Source organism: Osmerus mordax, chromosome 2, assembly GCF_038355195.1.
Source record: "Osmerus mordax isolate fOsmMor3 chromosome 2, fOsmMor3.pri, whole genome shotgun sequence".
NCBI classification, from domain to species: domain Eukaryota; kingdom Metazoa; phylum Chordata; class Actinopteri; order Osmeriformes; family Osmeridae; genus Osmerus; species Osmerus mordax.
In genome coordinates, this window is record NC_090051.1 from 18,000,952 (window position 1) to 18,013,942 (window position 12,991).

General features: G+C 45.0%; 1 protein-coding gene across 1 annotated transcript in view; it reads right to left on the reverse strand.

Annotated features, from left to right (window-relative positions):
- kalrna (kalirin RhoGEF kinase a) overlaps positions 1-12,991 on the reverse strand; it is a 107,293-nt gene that overhangs the window by 2,326 nt on the left and 91,976 nt on the right. The window contains exons 36-59 of the mRNA XM_067229403.1: positions 12,127-12,416; positions 11,118-11,246; positions 10,481-10,576; positions 9,616-9,731; positions 9,307-9,373; positions 8,796-8,899; positions 8,606-8,675; positions 8,411-8,497; positions 8,216-8,308; positions 8,050-8,100; positions 7,852-7,929; positions 6,800-6,985; positions 6,454-6,625; positions 6,004-6,215; positions 5,379-5,638; positions 3,523-3,661; positions 2,277-2,339; positions 1,718-1,745; positions 1,442-1,604; positions 1,086-1,207; positions 865-996; positions 487-651; positions 273-351; positions 86-137 (exon numbers count right to left, since the gene is read on the reverse strand). Coding sequence (XP_067085504.1) covers positions 86-137; positions 273-351; positions 487-651; positions 865-996; positions 1,086-1,207; positions 1,442-1,604; positions 1,718-1,745; positions 2,277-2,339; positions 3,523-3,661; positions 5,379-5,638; positions 6,004-6,215; positions 6,454-6,625; positions 6,800-6,985; positions 7,852-7,929; positions 8,050-8,100; positions 8,216-8,308; positions 8,411-8,497; positions 8,606-8,675; positions 8,796-8,899; positions 9,307-9,373; positions 9,616-9,731; positions 10,481-10,576; positions 11,118-11,246; positions 12,127-12,416 — 2,954 coding nt within the window. The remainder of the gene's footprint in view (positions 1-85; positions 138-272; positions 352-486; positions 652-864; positions 997-1,085; positions 1,208-1,441; positions 1,605-1,717; positions 1,746-2,276; positions 2,340-3,522; positions 3,662-5,378; positions 5,639-6,003; positions 6,216-6,453; positions 6,626-6,799; positions 6,986-7,851; positions 7,930-8,049; positions 8,101-8,215; positions 8,309-8,410; positions 8,498-8,605; positions 8,676-8,795; positions 8,900-9,306; positions 9,374-9,615; positions 9,732-10,480; positions 10,577-11,117; positions 11,247-12,126; positions 12,417-12,991) is intronic.

Consider the following 12,991-nt stretch of genomic DNA (forward strand, 5'->3'; position numbering starts at 1 on the left):
GTTGACATGAAGTGTGTTCATTTAGCTTTTTCCGTTTTGTCAAACATAAGAGATCAATCAACACGCTCATGAATAAACCACTTACCTCCTTCTTTGTGGTCTTGTTGAGACACTTCCTCACCACTGAGAACCTGCCTCTGCATGATGGGAAGATAAGAATGGAGAATTAGTGAGCTCAGTGGGTGTGTGTGTAAGTAAGAGAGAAAAAGAGAGACATACAGCTGTTTAGAGAGGGAAGAGAAACGATAGACATGAGATCAAGAGAACATTACCGTCCAATCTCACAAATTTCAGAGAACGTTGATTCGAAGTTGTCTTTCCACTGGATACTTGTGCCGTCGTAAGTAGAATCTTAATCCAGAGACAGTGAAATATTCTACTGTTATTGGTACATCAATAAAATGTTACCAAAATGTTTAATGTACTAGTGTATTAATGACAAAGACTGGAGCCTGCAATGAACGTGTTGGTGTGTGTGTCACTCACTCCCACTGGGCAGGGTCACCATGTTGGACGGCTCGCTGGGTGGACTGACCCCCCAGGGATTACTGGCGCTGACCCTGAACTGGTAGTGCCCCCCAGGGATAAGTTCCTCAATCTTCACACACACATCTGCTGTGGACACCACTGACTGCTGCCACATCAGCGAGTCTGCAGAGACGCGGGGGAGGGGGGGGGGGTGTCATCAGAACATTAACATATACTGTGCCTGTGTCAGACTTTTCGACCTGGATACACCGCTGGTGACCGAGTTTGAATCCACTGCAAGTGATTCACGGTTTTAATGTATAGCTGAAAATATGATGTCTGGTGTAGAGTTGATGCGACAGCTCCAGCGGATGACAGTCCGTGAGACGAGCCTACCTTCCTGTCGGTACTCCACAGTGTAACTGGAAACGGCACAGTTGGCTGAGCTGGCTGGGGGGAGCCAGTGGACGATCACCGCTGTGCTGCTGGCCTGCTGCGCCACTGGCCGCGCAGGGGCTGCTGGGATGCCTGCCGTGCGAGAGGAACACATCAGTCCCACTCAGACGTGCTGCTAGGGCTTGTGTAGCCTTGGGGGCCCTCGCATCCCTCCCCCTCACCTTGCACTTTAATGGAGGCCGAAGAGGAGGCCGAGCCGTGGTCGTTAACGGCAACGCAGGTATAGATGCCCGTGTCCTGAGGCATCAGGTTACAGATCTTTAACAGGATGTCACCTGTATCCCTGGAGACCAGACGGAGGAAGAGTAATAATTGGGTGGTGTGTGCACACACCGTTCTGTTCTACAGTAATGGATCTGTCAAGCAGACAGGAAGCTAATAAGTCTCTCTGGGACCGACTAATTGTCTTGCTCATACTGCTTTGATCTTACTTCCTGCGCTACCGAGGTCTCAGACAACATCTACTCTATCCCTGCACACACATACAAGCACGCACACACACACACTTCCAGTTTACCGGATGTTTATGGTGAAGCGGCTACTGTTGACCACAGGGTTCTGATCGGGTCCTTTCAGAGTGATGTTGGGTTTGGGACGCCCACAGACCTTACAGCACAACACCACAGTCTCTCCAAAGGCACATGTTACATCAGCTAGAGAGATCAGGAACTCAGGAGCCACTTGGAACCAAAGTTACACATATAGTTCAGCTACACAGACCCTTATGTTTTAGGTTGGAGAACCAAATGTTGAAAAGCTTCATTTATTTTTCTGTAATATGTTTTTATCTTACCTTCTTGTATGAAATTTGGATTCAGTAACTGCAATGGAAATTTAAACGTATGGAAATCAGTAAGTCATAATTAATTTGAATGTCTCAGTTTTAATAATGTTAGAGTGAAATAGTCCAAACCTTCCCTTTTAGAAACATATTCCCATTTAGCGAGGGAAAGCCACTAGGTGGCAGTGTTGCTTTGATTGAAAGCGGATCAGGTAAGAGCAGCAAACCACATAATAAGCAACATGGGGAAGCGTGTGTTTCAACCATAGTGTATTTGAATCCTCATTTGACATACATGAACTTCCTTATTGCAGAATGAACTGATGAAGACATTAGCCTTACAAAATGACATGAATTAGTGTGCTCACAAGTTGCCTGTGAGAATGTGTATAGCAGACAAGTGATATTGGGAGGAATAGGCTGAAACCTCTGCTCTATTTATAATGGCTAAACTCTGATTTAATCCAGCTCCCCTAGACCAGAGTCAAGGATCTACAATTCTCTCCGAATCGCACAGATTAAAAAGTCCCGACAGGGCAACATGCAGCAGGACAGAGCTGAGCAGTACTACCTCCATGCTAGGTTTGGGCTCTAGATCATCATCACAATCAGACTCCTCTGAGGTGTGAGACTCCTGTGATGGGGGATGAGAGAAGGCAGAGTTAGAGAGGACAGCACAGCCCAGCCCCAACATGGCTGCCAAGCCAAGTTTAGCGGTGTGTGGAGAGGGTTGTGGGTAGGACGAGTCACCAACCAATCATTATGAAAGACATCAATAGACAGTGATAAGCATGGAATATTTGGTAATACACAATTCTGTATGCGCAAGACCAGAAAGTAACATTACTGTACATACAATTAGCTCAACACAGGTAAATATATCGATATATAGGCTACAAACCTATTTTATTGCCTAATGTAAAGTTACGTAATATGTAATGTAATGACCTGGTCTAAAAGAGGTAGAGCACAACATGGGGAACACATCGAGCCAAATAAACAGATGATTGACATGCTTGAAATGATAAGTGGTTTAGATTCACACAACAACAACTGAGAAACGCACAGTACAAAGCATACTGCAAATGGTTCTTGAAAGTATTGGCATGTGCAGTGAGATCCCGTAAGTATGGAGTGATTTCTCTGAGTAGATCTTGCAGGTTGGACCGTTTTCCTAATATCACTTCACCAATAGGCCTAGTTTACTGTGTTTGTTATGATGCACCAACACAAAGTAATAATAATAATAATAATTCAAAATAATAAACACCAATATTATCTTGACTTAACCTTCAATTAAAGCTTAAATTCAAATAATTTACAAATAATATATTATTGAAATTATACTTGATTATGAATTTGTCTGTTTTTATTGTAGTATTTATATTACTTATATGATATCTTTATTTGTGGTTTATTATAGTAAGTTGCAGCATGAGTTGTCCTTAAGCAAAGTCAATAGACATTTACACAAAGATATTGTTAGTTTAACCAAAGCAACTTAGTAGTTCTAGTAAATAGGTAAAGTAGGGGAGAATGGGGGGACGGACGGGGGACGGACGGACTTAAAACTGAAACAAAACTCCACAGTCATTTCTTGCTACTAATTAGTGGCATGCTTTAGGGAAGATTAATAAATTCACCAAAATAATATGTTCATTTTCGGATGCATAAAGGAAGGGTAAACCAAACAGTGGCTAGTGCAGTTGCAGTTAGAGGTGGATTATCTTTGTGCTTCAGCATCGCAGGTTGACACACAGGTGAGGGAGTGGCAGGGGCGCGTGTGACATTGTCACTCTGCGCCACCTGTTACTCACTTTGACCGTCACCTTGCTGGTGCTGAGGATCTCCTTGGGCTTACGGAGTCCGTTCTCTAGCTTGGCGTCACCTTTGACCCCAGAGCTATCCTTCTCTGCCCGCTTTCTGGAGCGCAGGGTGTTCCACGAAAGAGATTTCCTGTTGTGCCAAAACATTGACCAATCAAATCCAAGCTTTTTGCGAGGACAGTGGAGAAAAAGAAGGGGCAGCTCAACTTTATTAGAAGAAAGAAGAAGGAACTAACTAACGTGGGAAAAAGCTCAAATAAACCCTGTGGTAAACCTCCACTGTAACAAACATTTTAGACACATTTAGTCAGATTCTGTATAGCTTTGTATTACCAATTCACAAACACGAGGGAAATAAATGCTCAACTGTTTCATATGCTACAATACACTTTTTTTCTTCTTACACCATGGTGGACAGACCATTTGTGTCAAAGCAGCATCGTTTTTGTACTGACCGTACACATTTATTGGCCCTACATCACTTCAGTTTAATGCATATTCAACCAAACTGCTTTGTACACAAATTGGCTTTATCAAGGACCAGTATGGTTAGTAGAGAAATAAAACAAAATTCTATTTCATCAGCCTACAACAAAAATAAGAAACCAAACTAAATCATAGATAAAGTGCACAAACTGGTGTTTGTATGTCGGGTCAGTCGTGTGTGCCGGGATGAAGCCCAAGTGGTGTTTGTTTTTGGCGCGGGCATACCCAACCCCACTGCAACTACTGGAGCTGATAAACCACCATGAGATCTGCATAAGAAGAATGATCACCTTTAATCAATCTCACAATCTAGAAATGGTCCATCACTGGAGGGAATGAATGAGCAAGCCACAATGAAACTTCATAGAGAGATTTACAAGTAGAAATCAACAATAAAAAAGTATTGGTTGGATTGAATTCTCTATAATTTTATGCTCAATGTGAGATAAGAATGGAGTCTAGGTCTAAGGCTGCTCAATAAAGATCATATAGGAGGTGCAGTTGGACTGCAGCTGTAATATTTACTAGTATTAATAATATCACGGATGTTCTTCCTAATGCAAAAAAACAAGTTCAACTTAAGTTGCCTTGCTAAGACATGCTCATGTCAAAAGTTTATTTTACATATTTAAAATACATTTTAAATGATTAGTTACACTACCAGTAAAATGCTGAACATTGTGACTAATCAATTATATTGCACAACCTGACTTCATTTAATATGGATTCTCTTAAATAGTGCAAAAGACTTTATACAGGAATGTACTGGAACGAGTATCAGTAAACAAACCAAATTAACTTTTTACAGTAAACTGCCAACATGTCTGATATCGCCAAATCAAATGAAAGATCAAATTAAACTTTCAAAAAGAAAATCAAAAGAAAACAAGAATAACACAATCTGTACAAATTGCCATAGACAATAACATAAACTTTCTCCATTTGGAGAAACAGGCCTAAGTCCATCAAAAGGCCATTTTCTTTTCAAAATGTGTAAAAGAAAAAGAAAATAACGAGTGTTAGGAACAGAAATAATAGTCCAGACCAGTCAGTTCCACATGGATGTAAGTTTCTCACTGCATTTTCTCTACATGAAGCACATTCTATTAAGTCCTTGAACTCTTTTTTTAGAGAATGAATCAGCAAGCTTTTAAACATACATCAACAAAAAAGGGGAACAGTACAAGACTTGCCCTGGTTGTCCGACATTTCCCAGTTAGTTCCCAGATAGGGTGGGGGGGTGGGGGGTGGAGGTTTTGGGGGATTGGGGGATTGGGATTAGCGAACTCAAAAAGCAGAGACTGACATCTTTATCATCCAATCAGAGCTCTGCAGTGAGGGCCGGGCAGAGGGGCACTTACTTGATGCTTGCGTCTGCAGCACTATCTTTCAGAGTTTTAGTGGCCGGGCCCAAGATGTGACCAGGGACCCATCCCTCGGCGGCCGGTGATTGGATGTTTGCAGGGCGGTAGACCAGGTACATGTTCTGCTGATTGGTTGCTAGGATCTGAACGGTCTCTCCCTGGATGACGCAGATCTCGTTCTCCTTCAGTGCACTGTAGTCCTGCGTGACCATCATGGTGGAGGACATGCCGTTACAACCCACGCCGTCTGTATGCTGCTGAGGGGGAACAGGAGAAGGATGGGAGGGGAGGAGGAGATGTAGATGCAGGTTTCAAAACACAGGGGAGAACACATTTTGTAAATTTGGCAACGCGTCAGCAATCAAGGCCTAACTTTTGCTTTTGAGTTTTCAGTCAAAAACTAAGCCTCCCTGTATATATGCAGAGAAAGTAGGGCATCGACAGAGCTAAGAATAGCCTGGTTCTCACCTGCAGCCCCAACCTCCCAAATCTGCACTGCTACAGTCCTCTGTTAGAGAGGAGAGGCTCCCTCATTAGTGTGGGACTACACTAGGCAGGACTACGCTGGACTAGGCTGGGCAGGGTTTCACTAGTGGTCCGATGGACAGACAAGTGGACTCACCCTAGTGGAATCAAAGCAAGAGCTTCCATTGGAGGTAGATATCTTCAGAGGGGTGGAGGTGCGCCCGGTGAGGGGCGGCTTCTCTGCCCCTACTGAGGAGGAGGAGTGGGGTCGACTTTTGTCCTGGGAGGGACGGCTGCTGCCTGACGCGTTCCTGGTCAGGGAGTGGGACCCCCCCTTCTCCTTCTGATACTCTATAGGAGACTGCAGGGCTGTGGAGAGAGGCACACGCACGTGAGCGATCGGAAGTCTCCTCGAAGGCGTACGTGTTCCTATAGCATTGGGAATGGCAATCACATGGCAACAGGAAGTACATGCGGTGTGTCTCAGTCTAAAACACGGATCCGTCTTTCCAAAACAATCAATTCCAAAAACATACAAACATGGATGAGTAACTACACTGTTGAAAGAGGTTCTTAATCAGTTTGATCAAACTCGCCGTTGTCTCACCGGAAAGGAAGTTACTCTGGGCATCCAGCACTGTGTTGATGTGCTGCACCCACACTTGCTTGATCTCCAGGTTGGCTGCCTGCAGCGTGAAACGCTCGGATGACCCACGGCAGGACATGATGAACTTACATGGGTCGTTATCTACGTTTTCCTCCAGGCTTAGGAAGCTCACCTGCTCACACACACACACACACACACACACACACACACACACACACACACACACACACACACACACACACACACACACACACACACACACACACACAGTTATTTGGGTATTTTATGACAGCACCAACAGGACTGTGCTGACAGCTCCATCAGGTGGCTCTGGAGGGGGACCAACCTTGATGCTCTTTTTGAACTGGTAGCCCGGGGTGGACGAGCCTTTCCTCAGGAGCTCACTGAAGATGACGATCTGCTCAAAGAGGAAGACGCGTCGTTCTTTACTGCGGGACAGGACGCCCGTATCCTGCTCCGTCACATAGAAGGTCTCCTGCTGCAGCAGCTTGCCCTGGCTCGTCAGCTTCCCCTGGTAGAGAGACAGAAGGAGAGAGTGGCAGACACAGAGAGAGAGAGAGAGAGAGGGATAAGCAGGTATCATATGACATTCCTTAAGGCTTACTAATACCAAAAAAACAGTCCTACATTAACAATACACTATCACAACGATTACAGTACTGGAGACCTTGAGGTAAACTCTGCCCCATTGAGATTACAGCAGTATCAGTAAGACACAGGGCAAAGTACATGATTCAGGGTTGTTAGCATTTGAACTATCACATGCAAGAGGAAAGAAACAATTCTACAGTTCACTAGTTGGAAATAACATAACTGGGAACCTGTGTCTGTCACAGATGATACTGTGATTCTACACTAAGGTTCTGCCCAAGGTTGAAACCTTCATTTTGGATAAGGCATACATTGTCCCCAAACATGGCATTACTGGTTTGTCTTTCAACACTAGAGCATATGTCAGTTTTTATCACAGTCATCTTTGTCTGTCAACACCCAGACATTACACTGTGTCGGCTCCTTCTCTCAGCACCAGTTTGTTAACCTAACAGCAGAGCACTGTATCTCTGACCAGGCTGTCGGCAAATATAGGTCTTTAATTTTCTCAGCAACTGCAAGGAGAACCTTATGTTGTAGGCCACATACTGTTGATTTCATATACTGTAGCTTGAGTGGCTATACTATGCAGGAGGGAAAACAAACAATGGAAAATCAGCAATGGTAAAGATGGTATGGTAAAGATTCTGTAGCCTGAATATTCTTTAGTAGGGAGAATCAACTGGCCACAATAACAACTGATGCATATCTAGGAATCAAAGCCAAAAGCCTACTTCAACAGTTCATGTCCTACTCACTAAAAATGAGAAAGTAATGTGCCTGTACCTCGTAGCCTTGTAATCGGCCCAAGTTCATCATGTCGTTGCAAAGTTTTGGGACCTGGGACATCAGATTCACCGCTTTCTGTAAAACAAAACAGCGCTGCTTGAGAACTGTCAGCATACTGTCAATGTGGAAAACATTTATTGAATAGTGCATAAATTAACAGACAGGATGGAAAGGTCATTATTAACGTTATACTACCTCAATTTCTTGGCAGTCTATTCCAGCCTTGGAACTGTACTTTAGAAAGTCCTGAAGAGAAAAAATCAAGAGTTCTGGGTTCAAAAGGGCCATTCTATCATACCATGTACTGTATGTGGTGTACACAAGACTGTGTTTGGGAGGACATGCCCCTTGTTGATCCCACCTTTAGAAGAAGCTGGTACTTTGTAATTCTCTGGATGGGTTTGATCAGGAAGTCACTGATGCCTAGGCGTGATGCAATTTCCTGTTGTATGCCCTGTAGACCACATGGAAAAACAGAACACCATGGACTCATCACCCGAATGCCACAGAGTTGCTAGTGGAGCCACATGTCCCAACACTGCATAGTGTGACTCACCACAAAGAATGTGTCGTACTCTGCTACAATGAACTCCGACTTGGGCTTGTTCTGACAGTAGACAACATACATGTAGAGGCGCCTCTCCTGGAAACAGGTACATCATTCAACCAATTAATGGCACGGTATGCTGATCTTTCATCCTAATAATCATTTACAATTTGCATCATGCTTTGATTACTTTCAGTCACGTACGTGTTTAATGAAGAGCTCCGGCAGGTGCTCATTGTCTTCAAGACATTTTTCCAACTCCCCAACAAAGAAACTGCAGACAGACATGATCCAGCATCAGTACTTACAATACTTTTGATCCATGGGCTAAGACTCTCCCTGTGGGACAATTAATTAACCACTCAATCAATTAATCAAACAGGAAGCAACATACTCTCTGTGCCAGTCGTAGATCTGGTGAATATTCCCAAACACAATCTTGTCCTTTCCTTTCATGTCTTCTGGAACTCCCTTCTCCTCTATTTTCTTCATGAACCCCTGGAAGAGCATGGGACCAGTAATTAATGATGATTATGTGGGGGTTTACATGTACTATAGTAGCTAGTTAATAATAGTAAGAGGCTTCTTCGTGACTGGCTATGACAGCATTAATGTCGCAGGACACTATGCAAATAGGCATGATTCAAGGACACAGGCGGCTCTTCCAAAACCAAACACTAGGTGATTTATATGTTCCAAACACTGGGAAACACAGGGTCACATTTCACCCAGCTACCAGGGGACAACATTACACAACACTCAGAAATAGATCACAGTCAGCAATCTTGAATCTCTCATTTAGATGAAGCCATGGAGATGAGTTTATTGACTAAGGATGGAACAAGTCTGAAACTATACGTATATACAAAAAAAGACGATTGTTATGAACACTGATAGTATCTCACCTCTACTACGATGCCCAGGTCCTTCACGTAGTCCTTCTCTGTCTGTATCAGCTCATTGAGGACAAACCTGAGGAGAACAGCCTGTTTACTAAACTCTCACACACAGCCTCAGAAGCCTGTGAGTGAAGGTAGAGCTGCCGGTGACAAAGGGACCAGCCTGTGGCTGCCGTTTGATGTAGCTAAACTCAACATACTAGCTCATTATGTCTCCGTTTAAATACTGTTGCACCCACTGACAGCAAGCCTACAGTTAATTAACCTTCAGATATTTCTACTGTCGTGTGTGTGAGTGTGCATGTGTGTCCTTACATGCGTCCTCTCATGGCCTTGGCCCTTTGTTCCAGCTCGGGGTTCCTGGGCTGGGTGGGGGTCTGCTCTGGGGGGGTCAGGGAGGCAAAGCTGGGGTAGCTCCCTGGCTCCAGGGTCTGATTAGGGGCACAGAAAACAGGATGTCAGAACTGTACAGCTGGCAACACACACAAACACACTCGTTCACAAAGGGTCACCCATTTGAACAGAATCCCAATGACACACGCATACATTCTACCACCTAAAGTTGCATAGTGAAACGATCCTCAAAGCGGCATAATGAGTACATTTTCATGGATCCACGTCAACAATGCTGAAAGCGAAAGAGTGTAGCTGTAAATCATGAACAGAGTAGGAAATCGTCCGACGTGAATCGTAAATCATAAACAGAGTTGTAAATCATTAACGCGAGCCCACTTTTTTTCTGTGAACGACCCCAAAAGCATCTCGATAGTATACACATGATGGGTCTGTCATATGAGCTGCACTACAACAGCATCTCTGTTCCCTCTCCTCTGGCCAGGTCTGCTGGTCCTGCAGGCTCATACTGTACACAACAGCTGGGGGTGTTAAAGGAACGGGATGACCCTCTACGCTACTGGATATCGTGCAGTGTCAAAGAACTAACTGTTCTAAGGTTCTAGGTGATGACAATCTCAACAAAAAGCTCCCTTATGCCAAAACTGTTCATCATCTTGATGGAAACAGCAGTTTCGACGCACAGATATTTAGATCAAGAAAAAAAAAGAAAAAAAAGAGGAAGAGGTGGTTAGTGGTTAGATTGTCATGGCACCGTTATCAGCAGTGAAACATTGCATAGCATCGCAGCCACATTGCTTCATGAGGCTGCAGGTTCCAGACTCACCATTTTGGTTTTGACCAGTTTCTCAATAGCACTGACAAGCTCTGCAGCACTAGGCACCTCAGCGGACGCCTGGCGTGCGCTTAGCAACGCCGAGGACTGCAAGGCACGGGTTAGGAGGAAGAATGGGTTAGTGGATGGGACCAGGGAGGAGAACACAGAGGAGAGGACGGAGAAGATCAAGGAGGCAAGGTGGAATGAGAAGAAGGGTAGGAGGGAAAAGAGAATGGGAAAGAGACAGATGTATGGAGAGGGTGAAAAGAGAGAGGAGGCGAACGGGAAAGAGGCAAGGTGGAGAGACAAAAGCACTTGTTAGATAAGATAAGCCCTTTGGAACAAAGCATTTGAAGCAGCTATGGCGTAGCAAATTGCGTTTTTTTCTTTTTGACAATTTCCAGGTATGCACTTATGCCCCATGTGTGAGATAGAATTAGTAATTTAGAAGCTTTTAAGAGTCTCTTTCTCTCTGCTAGAAACCAAGCCCAAGCTAGCATTACCTTTTGAGGACCATTATGTAGATTATGTGTTAGGTGGTATGTTGGTGGCACTGCTACAAAGCCTGTGCTGAATGACAAAGGTTTGTCAAAGGGAACAAGGGGCCTGGAGAGAGCAGGCATGGCAGTCAGTCTCCCACTCCTACCTTCTCGTCCTGGGCAGAGGGGTCCTTGATGATCTCCATCGGAGGCGGCAGGGGTGTGTGGGCGTCGTCCTCCGGCTCCTCCTCCCCTCCGCTCGGCACCCCGGACGAGGACTTGGAGAGCGTGCCCTCCTTCCTGCCTCTCTGGAGGAGAGACAGCACAGCAGGAGATGAAGACGTCCGTGGGAGACTAATTGGCGGAGGTCTTCACATTGGTCACTGAGATGGACTTATCGTTTTCTTAATGAGTCATTAGGTGATTCTGTCTGCAGCACAGCCTGGGAATCAGATGAGGGTGTACCATGGGGGGGTTACATATCTGTGCAGATGTAGCTCTTTGGAGTGTGACTGGGTCTACAGAGAGATTGAAACCCCATACTGAGGCTTATTCGATATGGGGCCCATTGTCTCTGGGTTCACAGAGGGTGCCCTGCTTCACAAAGCCTCTTTGTCGCACTGGCACCATGATTGTGAGTGTGTCTGTGTGTGGAGAGGGGGGGATTCCGCACAAGCGAGTGTGTGTATATGCATGTGCGCAGGAACAGGAAATCACAGCACAACAAATGCGTGTTCCCCCGATCACACCCAGATTGCCCGGCTTGTTTTGAACCCAGGTCTCTCGACACCAGCGACTCAGAACAACCAATTCTGTTCTCCATTTGAAAATCAAATCTGAATAATCAAATGTGCTGAATCAAAGAGCTTCTTTCACAGATCCTCTCGTCTCTGAGGGTTCTACTGGGCATATGAGAGTACAAAAGAAACCTGTTTCATGAACCAGTGCAACTGGAGGGATTCACTGATAATGAACACACTCAATTCCACAGCCTAGCATGGCCTGCCCTGAAGCAGCAAAGCTACACTTCTCAACAAGAAAAGATACGAAGAAACATAGGACTTTTTTTTCTTCCAATTTCCATATGTCCCTATAAAGAAAAGCATCATTCACACCAGCAATGTGGAAAGACACTGTCTGCATGAGATCTGGGAGCATCTCCTCCTGCAGTGACACTTCAGACGTAGTTACCTCCTCTGCACTCTCGTCCTGCAGGGTGAGCTCAGGCGGTCCCAGGTCCATGCTCTTCCGTCTGTCCTCCCTCTTTGTTTTTGGCTTGTTTGGGAACTTCTTGACACCGCTGCCCTGACTGAGGCGCCTCACAGGGCTGGTCAGCCACTTCTTCAGGGTGTTCCCTGAGCGCTTGGGCCCTGGGGAGCTGGACTGGATGGAGGTGAGAGAGGCCTGGGGCTGCAGGTTGGCTACAGACTCTGTCTTGGGCTCGGAACCACTCACGGAGTAATTCTCTGGAGGAAGACAGGAGAACACAAACGGCGGGGTCAGTATGGATCAACAGATGGGTGTGTTAGTATGAGTGTGTGCACGTGTCCGCAGTTCACTTTGGTTAAACCTGTCTGCTAAATGACAATGAACACAAACACACACTCTGTCAAATCACTCAGGAATGTTTCCTACTCAAAGCTTAAATGGCACACCCATTCTTACAAGACATCCACATACCACAAACTACATTATCACTAGATCATATGTAGACATGCATTGTGATTCAGGTACCAATAATTTAGGGCTGGATGTTGTTTTTCTGGATGTATTGTCATCTGGCTAAACATCTGCCCATCACACCCTGACAACTACTGTCTCTGTAAGATGGTTACAGTAACTCAGTGTCATACTCTACAGTATATAAGCACAGGGAACATCCGTTGAGATCAGAACAACTCATACAAATCGAAATGTGCGGCCAACACATTGTTGCTTCTGCTCTTGGCAGGGTGTGACAAGGAGAGGGAAAACCAAAGCCCATGTTTTACAGACTAAATTAACAGACTACAGGTCTGGCTGGCTGACTTCTGACTGTCTG